Raw genomic sequence first — 14,868 nt, 5'->3', positions numbered from 1 at the left:
AGAAACTTCCCTCCACTATATATATTTTTGGTTCCTTTGTCATAAATTAATTGACTATGTATGCATGAGTTTATTTCTGGGCTCTCTATTCTGTTTCATTGTTCTGTATGTCTGTTTTTATGCCAATGCCATACTGTTTTTGATAACTACAGGTTTGTAATATAGTTTGAAATCAGGGACCAGGGGGTCTCCAGCTTTGTTCTTTTTTCTCAGGATTGCTTTGACTACAAGGTCTTTCTTGGTTCCATACACATTTTAGGATCATTTGTTCTATTTCTGTGAAAAATGCCACTGGAATTTTCATAAGGATTGCATTGAATCTGTAGATGGCTTTGGGTAGTAAAGATATTTTAACAATATTGATTCTTCTGACCCATGTCACAGAGCGTTTGAGGTGACTTGATAGAATACTGCAAGTAACAAGAATCGACTATATATACATTTTTGATATTGACTTTGTATCAAATAGTCTTGATAGATTCTTATAAATTTTAGTAATATACCTGTAGGTTTTTTGGGGTTTTCTACATGCATAATCATGTCATATGCAAAATGACACTCTATTGCCCCCTCTCTAATCTTTATGACTATAGTTTCTCTTTTGTGCCTTAGTCTGCCAGCCAGGACCTCCAGTACAATGTTGTACAGAAATGGTGTTGGTCTTACTTGTCATATTCATAATCTCCAAGGGAAAGCTGTCAATGTTTCACCTTAAGTATGGTATCTGCATAAGTTTTTCTTAGATAGCCCTTAGTAGATTAAGGCTAGTGTAAGATTTTTGTCATGAATGGATATTGAAAATTTTTTAGTCAACTCTGTTTTCTGCATCTATTGAAATGACTATATGATTGTCTTTTCTTTTTTAAATCTTTATTTAATGTTTATTTAATGTTTATTTTGAGAGGGAGAGTATGTGTGCAAGCAGTGGAGGGGCAGAGAGAGAGGGAGATCCCAAACAGGCTATGTGCTGTCACCAAAGAGACTGACACAGGACTCAAACTCATGAACCATGAACCATGAGCCATGAGATCATGACCTGAGCTGAAACCAAGAGATGGATGCTTAACCAACTGAGCCACCCTATATGATTGTCCCCTATATGATTATCTTAATGGTTGATTTTTCTTTTCTTTTCTTTTTTTTAAGGTTTTATTTTTAAGCAGTCTCCACACCCAGTGTGGGGCTTGACCTCACAACCCTGAGAGCAAGAGTTGCACTCTCCACCCACTGAGCCAGCCAGGCTCCCCTTCATGGTTGAATTTTCTAATATTAATTAACCTTCTCTCTTTCTGGAATTAATCCTCCCTCATATTATCCTTTTTCTATGTTGCTGACTTAAGTTGGCTGCTATTTTGTTTAGATTTTTATGTATATATTCATTAATGAGATTGATATAAATTTTTCTTTCTTCAAATGTCCTTGTTAGGTTTTGTGTTAAGGTTATGGCTAGTCTCCTAAAACCACCTAATTTTATATAGATTTTGGGTGGGTAGTGTTCCTTTTTTATTTTTTTAAAATTTTTTTTTTTTCAACGTTTTTTTTTTTTATTTTTGGGACAGAGACACAGAGCATGAACGGGGGAGGGGCAGAGAGAGAGGGAGACACAGAATCGGAAACAGGCTCCAGGCTCCGAGCCATCAGCCCAGAGCCTGACGTGGGGCTCGAACTCACGGACCGCGAGATCGTGACCTGGCTGAAGTCGGACGCTTAACCGACTGCGCCACCCAGGCGCCCCTGGTGTTCCTTTTTTAAAAAAGAGTTCTCAGAGTAGTTTATGTGAGATTGGCGTGAATTTTTCCTTAAATTTTGACAACAAATCATCTAGGCCTAGAGTTTTCTTTGTGGGAAGGTTTTTATTACTGTTTATTGTTGCTAATGGTTATTGGACTGTTCATATTTTATACTTCTTGTGTGGTTTTGATAACTTTTTTTTTTGTAGCTGTCTATCCATTTTACCTGCATCTTCATATTATTTGTATCAAGTTGTTTATAAGTATATTCTTAGGATCTGTAATGATGTTTCCTTTTTCCCCCTAATATTGATTTATTTGGCTTTTTCTCTCTCTTCTTGACCAGTTTAATTGACTATTTGTCAATTTTATTAGTGTTTTTAAAGAACTAACTTTTCTTTTTGATCTTCTCTATTTTTGTTTTCTATCTATGCAAAAAAGAATTAACATTGCAGGCTGGAGACTGCTATTCTTAGAAAGTCCTGCTTGCAGGGGTACCTGGGTGGCTCAGTCAGTTAAGCGTCTGACTCTTGATCTCAGCTCGGGTCATGATCTCAGGGTTGTGAGTTCAAGTCCTATATTTAAAAAAAACGTAAAATAAAAGAGGGGAGCCTGGGTGACTCAGTCAGTTGAGGATCTGACTTCTTTTCAGGTTATGATCTTGTGGTGCAGGAGTTCAAGTCTCACATCAGGCTCTCTGCTGTCAGTGTGGAGCCCACTTCAGATCCACTGTCTCCCTCTCTCTGTGCTCTTTCTCTCTCCAAACAATATAAACATTTAAAAAAAAAGAAAAAAGAAAAGAATGTCCTGCTTACAAGGTTGACCCCTGACATGTCTAGAAACTTAGATTTGAAGAGGATTCTCACCAATCCCCAACTGATAAGGATAGTTAACTGTGCCTGAACTGTTTGTGCAAACAATGTGGTATATGCTGAATACCTACTCTCCTTCTAGGAGTCTAGAATTTTGGTATGTGATTGGTAGAGGGTGCCTGTAGGACCAGCACCCAGTAAAAACTTCGGGCATTGAGTCTCTACAAAGCTTCCCTGATAGACAATACTTCACACACGTTCACACAGTTCGATGCTGGGGGAATTAAGGGTATCCTATGTGACTGCCCTGGCAGAGGACTCTTGGAAGCATGCATTTGATTTCTAGCAGCCTTTGCCCCATTCCCCTTTTCTCTTGTGTCCTCTTGCTGTAATAAATCATAGCTATGAGTATAACTATATGCAAGTACTGAGTCCTTTTTTTTTTAATGTTTGTTAATTTTTGAAGGAGAAAGACAGAGTGTGATGGGGGGAAGCCAGAGAGAGAGAGAGGGAGACAGAATCCAAGTAAGCTCCAGGCTCTGAGCTGTCAGCACAGAGCCCAATGCGGGGCTCAAATTCACAAACTGAGAGATCATGACCGAAGTTGGACGCTTAACTGACTGAGCCACTCAGGTTCCCCCTCTGAGTCCTTCTTTCTAATCATCACTGAACCTAGGGTAGCCTTGGGGATGTTTGACACACCATTGTGAATGGCAGGTATTTCTATCTGAGATTGGGCTACTTATTGTCCATATTTATCAGTCTGTCTCATTGAGCTTATCTATTTAATTTCACTTGTGCATTAAAAGAGATTTGCATCACATACAGAGATAATTTGATTCTCCCTTTTCCCCGTTACTCCTCAAATTTAAGGTCTTTTAGGGATGGTGCAGTTAAGAAACCTTATCCTCCAAAGATACTGGCCAATAAGAAGTCGTCTGCCTTCTCTGGGATCCAGAGAGAGCTACCTAGTGCTGGTCATCCAGTGCAGTATCATGCCTCACATGGTTGGACCCGAAGGAACCAGTTACGAGAATTGCGCATCAGGTGAGCTTGCTGAGTGGTCATCTGCCTGCAATGATGTTTCCATTGTTCTCCCTTCTTGGTTAAAATGAGGGAATGATTCTTCTTTTCGTATCTCAGTTATTTAGGTGGGGACTTTGATGCCTGCTCTTTGTGGCAGAATGTTCAGAAGAAAAGGACATTTAGGAATCTGCAGACTTAAAATCTGTCATTCTGTGTTTTCATTCATATTCTCTAGTTGGGCCCCACAGTGTGTTAAGCTATAAGGAGTCTCCAGAAAAAGTCTAAACATAGTCTGAGAGAAATTAGTGTTTTCCACTACTCTTGATTAGGTCTACCAAAGGCATTCATTTATTCATTTAACAAAAATTTATCAGGCCTTCTCTTCCTTGGCGCTGCCTGTGACAGCCATTTCCTGTTGGCATCATAGCTGCCCTCGGACCTCTGGTGAAGCCCAAGGTCATTAAAAAGAGGACCAAGAAGTTTATCTGGCACCAGTTAGAGCAGTAAGTCAAAATTAAGTGCAACTGGCAGAAACCTAGAGTCATTGACAATAGGGTGTGCAGGAGATTCAAGGGCCAGATCTTGATGCCCAGAATTGGTTACAAGAGCAACAAGAAAACAAAGCACATGCTGCCCAGTGGCTCCCAGAAGTTCCTAGTCCACAGTGTCAAGGAGTTTGAAGTGCTGCTGATGTACAGTAAATCCTACTGTGCAGAAATTTCTCACAATGTCTTCTCCAAGAACTGCAAAGCTGTTGTGGAAAGAGCAGCCCAGCTGGCCCTCAGAGTCACCAATCCCAATGCCAGGCTGCACGGTGAAAAAAATGAATAGACAGCTTATGTGCACAGCATATTTGGGTTAATAAAACCATAAAACTACAAAAAAGATTTGTCAGGTACCTATTTAGCCAGGTGGTGGGCTAGATGCTGAGCATACAAGATGAATAAGACATTCCTGGTCCATGACCTCATGAAAGCTTAAAATCATGTGGGCTTGACAGACTGTTAAACAAGTCACAACAAAGCATGATAAGTGCCATAAGAGGATGTGGCACTGCGGGCCACATGGTTGTAACAGTTCCACTGGTGTAGCCAGCAGGAACTTCCCAGAGGAAGTGGGGTTTAAGTCAAGTCCTAAAGGATAATGTAAGAATAAGCTGGATAAAGGGCAGAAGGAAAAAGAGTGTTCCAAGCCAAACCTGGAGACTAACTGGCCAAGACAAGCCAACTTTTTTTGTGTATACCAGGCACTGTGCTGGGTACTTGGGATGCTATGAGACATGGTCCCTGCTCTCAGGGGCTCACAGTCCAGAGCCAACAACAGGCACCCTGTGAGCCCATTACTGTGATTTGGTGTTATAACTTTACATTATACTAAGGGTTGAAACAGAGTTTTGAGGGTGTAAAGCTACTCACTATGTTTGGTTTGGGGAAGGTCCAGGAAGGCTTCACATAGGAGCAAGCATTGAAGATGAGCCTTGATAGGTAAGTGGGCATTTGCTAGGTATTTTAGGCAATAAGAAAAACACGAATAAAAGTATTATCATGTACTTCCTTTTCCTCAACTCTGAAGTCTTCATTGACAAAATACTTTGTATTGAAAATATTTTTTAAAAATAATCTGCTTGGGGTGCCTGGCTGGCTCAGTAGGTAGAGCATGCAACTCTTGATCTCAGGGTTGTGAATTCGAGCCCCACAGTGGAGGTAGAGACTACTTAAAAAAAACTGCTTGATCTTGGTTTTATAAGTCTGTCCCATCCTATGCTCTATTTGCTACAAGATCAGCTATGATTCACCTTTTGACTCATGCTAGCATCTCTCCCCCTGTGACCTTAGTTTCCTTCTGCTTTCCAGAAAGTTGATAACATAAGTCAAATGGAGTTTTAAAATGTGTATATCCTTTCTTTGCTTCTTTCAGATGCGTGGCCAGAAAGTTCTTATATTTGTGGATTCGAGTAACTTTTGGAAGAGTATTTCCCTCTAAAGCCAGGTAGTATTAGCTCAGAACACCAAACTTCTCTGAGTTTGTTCTAGGTTTTATTTTGTATTAAGCTCATGTGTAACCTTTGTTATGGCATGTGTTACAGTCTTCTCCTGCTGCCCTCCAGTGTCCAGCAGGCATCTGATATAATGGTGACCTAGCAGAGAGTAGTTTGAATGCATGTGTGAAGCAATCGGAAATAAACCAAGATAGCTAAGACCCTCTGTGTAAAGGTATTCTGAGTATTTGCCCAGAAATAAGCAAGTTCCTTCAGGACACTGTTGAGACTGACCACATTGGCATGATCTAGGACAGGACCTGGGGAAAAAGTTGCATTGGCAAGGGGAGTGAAATTTTAGTCAAGAGAATGTCCCTGTGCCACACCTTCCCTCTGTATGGGCCATTGCCCCCTGCTACAAGTTTTGGTTAAAATTGCTTTAACTGCAGTACCCAGAATGGATTGCTAGGGGGAGCCACCAGCATCAGGGACACATGCAAGAGGTAGTGGGGTTGGAGAGAAGGGGCCAGTGTATGGTATATTTCAGAGGAAGAATTGGCAGCCGTTGAGATGTAAGCATTTTTTTTTTTTAAAAACTGGAATGTTGTGGGTTCTTAACCTCTCTATTCTTCCCTTATTACAACCTTTCGTTTCATTTTTCTGACATTGTCACTTTAATATGAAACGTCATCCAAATTTTTTGATTCAAACTCCTTTAAGCAAATTTGGCCTGTGGGTGTTCTCTGAAATCTTTTTTTTTTTTTTTCGCTTTTTTTATTTCACTTTCATTTTTGAAGGATATTTCACTCCATAGAGAAATCTAGGTTGCCAGTTTTCCCTCCAGCGTTTTGAAGATACTTCATTGTCTTATGGTTTCCATTTGTAAGTTGTTAGTCTAATTATTGCTGTTTTGAAGATTCATTATCTTATTTTTCAAAGTTTTAATATGATATGCCTAGGTATGGATTCATTTTCTTAAAGTCTTAGCTCATGCTGACATAATAGGTCACAGGGTTTTGGTTTTTTGCTTTGTTTTATGTACACATCTTCCTGGCATACTTTCTTTGTCCAAAGTCATGTTATTCTCCTTTTCCTTTCTCATACAATCACTTACATGAGATTTGACCTCAGATACTTTGTTGCTCTTTTTATTTTTCTTCTTTTTTAACGTTTATTTTTGAGACCAAGAGAGCGAGAGAGAGCAAGAGAGAGACAGAGAGAGAGCATGAGAGTGGGAGAGGGCCAGAAAGGGGAGACAGAGAATCAGAAGCAGGCTCAGCACAATGAGCACAGAGCCTGGCGCAGGGCTTGAAACCAAGAGTCGGACGCTTAACTGACTGAGCCAACCAGGCGCCCCTGTTGCTTTTTTTATTTAAAAAAATTTTTTTTTTTAACGTTTATTTATTTTTGAGACAGAGAGAGACAGAGCATTAATGGGGGAGGGTCAGAGAGAGGTAGACACAGAATCTGAAATAGGCTCCAGGCTCTGAGCTGTCAGCACAGAGCCCAACGCGGGGCTCGAACTCACGGACTGCAAGATCATGACCTGAGCCGAAGTCGGCCGCTTAACCGACTGAGCCACCCAGGCGCCCCCCCTGTTGCTTTTTATGTGGAATTAATCTCTCTGAACTTTTAGAGCGAGGCAAGGTCAGTTAACTTTCCTGATTTCACAGAGCTGTCTCATTTGTAGTATTAAAAAATCATGCTGTCTTGCTCTATAGGATATCCTGGTTCTGTTCTCCTAAAATACTTGGTCTGATCCTCTCTTTCCTCTTCTCGATTGTCCCTCTCCTCAATTTCTATTCTACTCCCAGCAGCTTTTTCTCAGTATGAAGCTCTGTCCTAAAAGGGAGCCTGGGCCTGGCATGTTGGGTCTGAGACTATAGGCACTGGACTGCTCCAGCTGTTTCGGTTCTTTCTACATGAGCCGTGGTAACTGAGGGGACAGAGTTCCTCTCAGGTTCAGCTGCTAGTCTCAAATTGGGCCTCTGCACCTTGCAGTGACTGCTTATTGGCTGTTTGGAGGTTTTCCCATTCTCCAGCTCCTTAGATGCCACCCTCATTGTTCTTTCTTCCTCCTGTAGAAATATTAATACTATGCAGGTCTTTTGACTGTGGATGGTTTGTCCCTGTCTGCTTGCATTTTGGATTTATGGTGATACCTTGTCACTGGTTTTGTTGTAACTGATACATGAATTTTTGGTTTTGCTACATGGTTGCTGTGTGTGTTTTACAGGGATTCAGAGACAGGAAAACTATGTTGCGCCCTCTACTATCTTCACCAAATTCTTTTCCTACTTAATTTTACATTACTTAATATTTGACCCATATTTAACTGGAAACCTTTTTTTTTCAAGTAATACTCATTTATATTCCAAATACTTGGGAAATGCTGATTATATCTGTTAGAAATGCATTTAGGGCGCCTGGGTGGCTCAGTCTGTTAAACATCAGATTTCGGCTCAGGTCATGATCTCGCGGGTTGAGAATTTGATCCTGGAGTTGGGCTGTGTGCTGACAGCTCAGAGCGTGGACCCTGCTTCAGATTCTGTGTCTCCCTCTCTCTCTGCCACTCCCTCTACTCACGCTGTCTCTCCCTTTCTCTCTCTCTCTCTCTCAAAAAAATAAACATTAAAAAAAAAATGTATTTGATTCTAAATAAGAGAAACTCTGGCAATAGCTTTAACAAATTGGGATTTGCTTTTTCTCATAAGCAGTCTGGAGGATGGTGTTGGTTTAGCTGTTCAGTGATGCCATCAGAGACTCAGGCTTTTAGTACCTTTCAAGTTCACCATTCTTAATATATTGCCCCTTTGTTCTCAGAGGTGACACTGCATAGTTGCAAAATGAGTGTTCTATTTTACACAGGAAGGAGTAAGGGAAGGGTGGTGTCAGCTAGATCTGTCTCTTATGCAGGAAAACAAAACTTTCCTGAAAGCCCTCAGCTGCATTCTGCTTCTGCCTCATTGGCCACCTTTTGGCTAGCAAAAAAGCTGGCTACCTTTTGCTGCAAAGCAGGCTGGGAAAGAAACCTTTCCAGCCTCTGCAGTCGGATGCCTGTGAGGAAGCAAAGGCTTGACTCTGGATGTTGGGTTAGCCAGTGACAGATGTTGGCTATACTGCTTTGAAATGATCACATTATTATACTCTTTACTTTCTTTGCTCTTGAATAGTAAGGGTATGGAGGAAAGAATACTGAACTGGAATTGGGGAGACCCAAGTTTTGGTCCTAGCCCAGATCCTAGGTAATTGTTTGGTCTAGGATAAGTTATGGCTCTGGGCCTTCTCAAATTGTAAAAAGAGAGAGTGAGAATGCTATTTGTTGTCTAAGCATCTATCAGAGTTAGTATCCTGATACTGTGTTTCCATTGACTTAGAAATTTGTGATGTTTTTGTTTTTGTTTTTGTTTTTCAAGTTGTAATCTCTCTTTAAATCAAGTGAGTTGTTATTTGGGGGAAAATTTTACATACTGATCTTTGCTTTTTTTGTTATTGTTTTGGTCTTTTTCCATGTTATTTATTCCTCACTTTGAGGAATATTAGAGAATTATTTCATACCAGAAAATGCAGAATAATGCCTTTATATTCTTGGAAATTTTTTTAACTTTTATAAACTGGCATTGTTTTATCATTAATAAACTGAATCAAAATGATCATTGAATTAGTAGGGTGAAAATAATGCAGTATATGTCCATTTATAAGGTAGTCATAAATATGAGGTAGTTAGCTATTTTTCTGAAGAGGAGATCTAAATAAAAATTTTTGGCTAACTTGGGAAGTAGGTAAAATGCTCTTGTCTATTTATAGTATTTATTTATTTTCTAAGTTTATTTATTTTGAGAGAGAACAAGTGGGTGAGGAGCAGAGAGAGAGGGAGAGAGAGAATCTTAAGCAGGCACTGCAATGTCAGTGCAGAGCCCAACACAGGGCTTGACGTCACAAACTATGAGATCATGACCTGAGCCAAAACCGAGTGGGACACTTAACCAACTGAGCCACCCCAGCGCCCCTATAGTATTTATTTATTTTTGTTTACAATATTTAATTCATCAATATTTCTTCCTCATTCTTAGCTAATGGCCTTGCTTCCTATTTTCTTGATAGAAACAACAGAAGAGACTTGCACAAGCTCCCTCCACCACATCCACCCACTCACCGCGAGCATCTATCACCATGCAACTTGCTTTCCCTACTGTTAGGCCAGTGACCTGCCCTTGCTCTCATCTGCGGCAAAATTTTTGGCTTCTGCATTCAGTTGCCTTTGTGCCTACTCAAGGCCATCACCCTAGCAATTTTTTTTTTTTCTCTTTTCTGCATTATGAATTTTTTGCTCTCTACTGGATCATTTGCACCAGCCTATAATACCCTTTATTTCTCTTATCCTGAAAAAAATAAAATCTCTTTGGCTGTAGGTCCTCCTGCAGCTAGCACTCTGTATCTTTGCTCCCCTTTACATCAACTCCCCTGGCCAGACTCGGTGTGTCCAACATGTCTTGTAATCTCCCTTATATCTATCCCACTAGGCTTTAGATTCTACTCCTCCACCAAAACTATATTTGTTAAGGTCATTGCATTTGCCAAAATTAGTGGTAAATTCTGAAACTTCCTCTTACTTGGCCTACCAGGAAGCAAGACAGTCTGTCATTCCCTTCTCTGAGAAGCCCTTTCTTCTTGCACCTTCCAGGTTACCATCCTCTCATGGTTTCCCTTTTCCCTCTTTGACTGCTCCATCTTTCTTTTGTGGATTCCTCCTCACCTAAATACCCAGTGCCACATCTTTGTGCTGCTTCTGTGTACCTCACAATCGTGATAATCTCATCAACTCTCAGGATGATTCCCAAATATATACACCCCGCCCAGACCTCTCTCTTGTCCAGACTGCTATGTATGTGGCAATTCCACTGTGTGTCTAATAGATGTCACAACTTAACTATGTCCAAACCTGAAATCTAGAGCATCCCCACAAACCTCTCTGCTGAGCCTTCTCCCTCTCCGTTAATGGAAACTCCCATATTTCCAGGGACTTGGGTCAGAAACCCGGGAGTCACCTTTGACATCTCTCTCTCATACCCCAGTTTACAATGCCAAATGCCCAAATTGTGTTGACATAACTTTCAAGATATATTCAGACTCCACCTCTCTTCAGCACTTCCAGTACCACCCTGGTCCAAGCCATCATCATGTCTCCCCCTGAATGACTACAGTAACTTCACTGGTCTCCTATTTCCAGCCCTAGCCCCAGTCAGTCTTTTCACAACTGGTATTCTGAGTAAATCAAGTCATGTCCCTCCTCTGCTCAGATGGCTTCCCTTCTGGCCAAGAGTAAAAGCCATAGTCCTTATGGTGGCCTATAAAGCCAATTGACTTTTTTGTTATCTATCTATGGATTTTTAAAAAATTTCTGCTGTCATATTTAAAATTCCCAACATCTCTTTTTTGTTCTCTGAATATTCCTTTTTTTTTTTTTAAGAAATCGCATCCTGTAGGTTCATAATCTTTTGAAGTTAATGTAGCCATTTGTTTTTAAGATTTTTGCTTATATTGTCTGTTTCTTCTGAGCCCTTTTTTTCTCTGTGCTTTTGGTCATTGTCTCATATTGGAGCCTTGCCTCAAATATCAAAACATCCTTTCATTGTCTATTCATATTTAAGAGTTAGGCACTAAAATGCTAATTTTGGGATCCTTTCTATGTATGCATAAGGACTTATAAACTGAAGGCTTCACTTTAGGCTTTTGAGGTAGAGACTGGACAGTTTCACTGAGGAACCTCCAGCTGTCACTATCCAGAAGCCTTTTCTGTTAGGTGGTTGATCATGTTCCCCAGAGGAGAGGAATCCTCCAAATTCTTTCTGGGCTGGAGTGGCTTGGAGGTGGGTGGTAGTGATTATAAACTTGGAATGTGGATCTCACTGTTGAGTATGTGGACTCTCCATTTAAGACCCTCTCCAGATCTCTGGTGATATTCTGCAGTCCAGTGTTCCTCTGTTGAGCTTCTCCAGAGATAAACCCAAGTCTCTGCTTGGGTGAATAAAAGGATCCAGGGACCTAATTGCTGCTTATGCCCAGGCTTGCAAACAATCCTGTGTTTTCATCTCCACCCAGGGCTCCCTCATTCCTGATGCCTCATGTTCCCATGCCTGTCTGAGGTCTGTGCCACCAGCTGGTTGCTTCTTGACTCCCACAGAACAAGATACTTAGTACTCTCTTGTCTTTCTCTGATATGGTATGATATGTTGATTCAGTTCTCTGATATGTTGATTCAGTTGCCTGTGCTATCATTTAAAATTTGTTGACATCTCTGATCTATCATTGTTGCTCCTATTCTCTTTGTCTTTGTGAGTTTGCACCTTTTGAAATGTATGTGCTGTTATTTTAGTGGGGTTTAGGAAGAGAAGGAGGTTGATGGATAGTAGTAGATGATGGAAGGAAGTACATGTGCACATGGAAGTGGTTCTTTTCCATGAAATTTTTAAAAAATTGTGATCAAAGTGTTGTTTAAAAATTCTTCAGGGGCACCTGGGTGGCTCAGTCAGTTAAGCGATCGACTCTTGATTTCAGCTCAGTTCATAATCTCATCGTTTTGTGAGACTGAGCCTTGCATCAGGCTCTGCGCTGTGAGCGTGGATTCTTTCTCTGCCCTTCCCCCAGTCATGCTTTCTCTCTCTCAAAATAAACAAACATTAAAAAAAATTTTTTTTAACTATAGACACATGTAATAGGAAACACTAGTCTTCTATAATCTTCCTGAGAGAAAACCACTGGTAATAGTTTGGTATTGTGGAGATGTTTTCAGGCTTTTAATATGTATAATATAATTATTTTTATGTATGCAGAGTACATGCATATAGATGTATATGTTTTTATGTATGTCTACAATATGTATGTGTGTGCATACATTATATATGTGTAAATATATACAAATTTGTATGCATTCTAACATAGGAGTAGTGGAAATACAAAAAAAATGTAACTTTAGAGGTGCCTGAGTGGCTCAGTCGGTTAAGTGTCCGATTTTGGTTCGGGTCAGGATCTCATGGTTTGTGAGTTCAGGCCCCACATTGGGCTCTCTGGTGTCCAGCTCAGAGCCTGCTCCTGATCCTCTGTCTCCTTCTCTCTCTGCCCCTCCCCCATTTGTTTGTGCTGTCTCTCAAAAATAAATAAACATGAAAAAAATTAACTTAGAAAATGGTGTCATACATACTATGAGGTAGCTTTATTTTTTCACCTAACCACTTCTCTGGAACATCTCATTTCAATATCTTTAGCTCCACTTCACAAAAAATGACAAGGTGAAGTTAGTTGAATTTAACCTATCCATCCCTTTGAGGGACATTTGTTGACTTTTATCCTCTTTTATTATGAACAAGAGCGAAGTGAATTTCCCTATGAGTATTTTTGCTAGCTAGTTTTTAAAACTCGTGAGTGGTGAGGAGGAAGCACATGTTAATAAGCTGCAGAACTATGAAAAGAAATTCAAAGTGACTGACAGGCACAGAGTTCTTGAATTATCAGTCACCTCCACAGTGCCTGTTAGCATCAACACAATCTGCCATTGCTCTTGTTTTCTTTCTTATTACCTTTGTCCTCTCTTTATTGCCTCTACGTATCTTCTGCTGTTTTTATAACTCTCCTGGACAGATTTCAGTGAAACTAATATGCTCTGTTCTTATTAAGTACTAGGAATAACATTAAGTATTTGCTGATTTTATAACTTTTAATCTCCTCTATACATAAATGTGAAGTGTAGTTACTACTTTAAAAATATTTTTTAGGGCCACCTGGGTAGCTCAGTGAGCGTCTGACTTTGGCTTAGGTCATGATCTTGTGGTTTTGTGAGTTTGAGCCCCACATAGGGCTCGCTGCTGACAGAGCCCGCTTTAGATCCTGTCCTGCTCTCTTTGCCCCTTCCCTGGTTGTGCTCTCCCCAAAATAAATAAATATTAAAAAAATAATAATAATAAAAACATTTTTTTAGTCTGATGAAGAAAAAAATGAAGAATAATTCTCAACTCATGGTATTTGAAGTCAGATTTTTATTTTACTTTAACCTCCTCAATTGGTAAGATCTGTAGTATAACATTTTTAGCTTTTTTCCTAGTTTAAGTACTTTTCTTTCCTAGTTTAAATACTTCTAATATTTGATCTGAAAATATTTTTTTATTCTATTCTGGTGTTATCAAATAATGAGCCATGCTTTTCTATGAGAATGTAACAGCAATATTAAACTAATTTGGGAACAAATACCCAGCTCCCACATCATCATGGATTTTTCTCTGATTTTTGTTCATTGCCAAAGGTGTTACTATGAGCAGAGAATACTACGGAAGGTCTTTGAAGAATGGAAAGAAGAGTGGTGGGGTTTTCCAGCGAGAGTGGAAACTCTGTGTTCAAGCAGGACTGCCACTATAGGTCAGGTTTCATGTTATATTACTTTAATTTTGCTGATTCACATTATGAAATAGTTATCTGTTGGCATATTTCTGGTCAAAAGGAGAAAGTTTTTTTGTCCCCCAGTTTTATTGAGATATAACTGACATATAACTGTATGAGTTTCAGGTATACAGCATAAAGGTTTGACTTACATATATTGTGAAATGATTACCACAATAAGTGTAGTTAACATCCATTGTCTCATAAAGATACAATAAGAAGAAATGGGAAAAAAAAAGAAAAAAACTTTTTTAGTTATAATGAAAAGTCTTAGGATTTATTCTCTTTTATATATATCATACAGTAGTGGTAACTATAGTTATCATGTTGTACATTTCATCCTGAGGACTTACCTATTTTATAATTGGAAGTTTGTACCTTTTGACTACTTTCCTCCAATTCCTTCTCCCCCTACTCTCCCACCCCCACCTCTGGTAACCACAAATCTGATCTTTTTCTATGATTTTTTTTGGTTCGTTTTTAGATTCCACAGGTAAGTGAGATCATACAGTATTTGTCTTTGTCTGACTTAATCATTCAATATAATGCCCTCAAGGTTCATCCATGTTGTCACAAATGGCAGAATTTCTTTGTTTTTTATTCCATTGTATATATAGACCACAACTTCATCCATTCATCCATCATGGACAATTAGGTCGTTTCCATATCTTAGCTATTGTAAATAATACTGCTATGAACATGAGGGTGAAAATATCTTTGCAAGTTAGTGTTTTTGTTTACATTAGATATATTCCCAGAAGTGAAATTGCTGGATCATATGGTAGTTCTACTTTTAATTTTTTTAGGATCCTCCATATTGTTTTTTATAGTGGCTGTAGCAATTTACAGTCTCCACACTCACACCAGCATTTGTTATCTTTTGTCTTTTTGA

At 39.5% G+C, this 14,868-nt stretch overlaps 1 protein-coding gene and 1 pseudogene across 1 annotated transcript in view; both read left to right on the top strand.

Annotated features, from left to right (window-relative positions):
• Positions 1-14,868, top strand: part of SFI1 (SFI1 centrin binding protein) — a 105,337-nt gene that overhangs the window by 20,057 nt on the left and 70,412 nt on the right. The window contains 5 exon segments of the mRNA XM_019426763.2: positions 3,416-3,589; positions 5,486-5,557; positions 13,843-13,903; positions 13,905-13,940; positions 13,942-13,955. Coding sequence (XP_019282308.2) covers positions 3,416-3,589; positions 5,486-5,557; positions 13,843-13,903; positions 13,905-13,940; positions 13,942-13,955 — 357 coding nt within the window.
• Positions 3,662-5,474, top strand: LOC109253499 (60S ribosomal protein L32-like; annotated as a pseudogene).

This window comes from Panthera pardus, unplaced genomic scaffold (assembly GCF_024362965.1).
Source record: "Panthera pardus isolate Hobbes unplaced genomic scaffold, ASM2436296v1 HiC_scaffold_15, whole genome shotgun sequence".
Classification (NCBI taxonomy): domain Eukaryota; kingdom Metazoa; phylum Chordata; class Mammalia; order Carnivora; family Felidae; genus Panthera; species Panthera pardus.
This window is presented reverse-complemented; position numbering and strand designations above follow the sequence as displayed.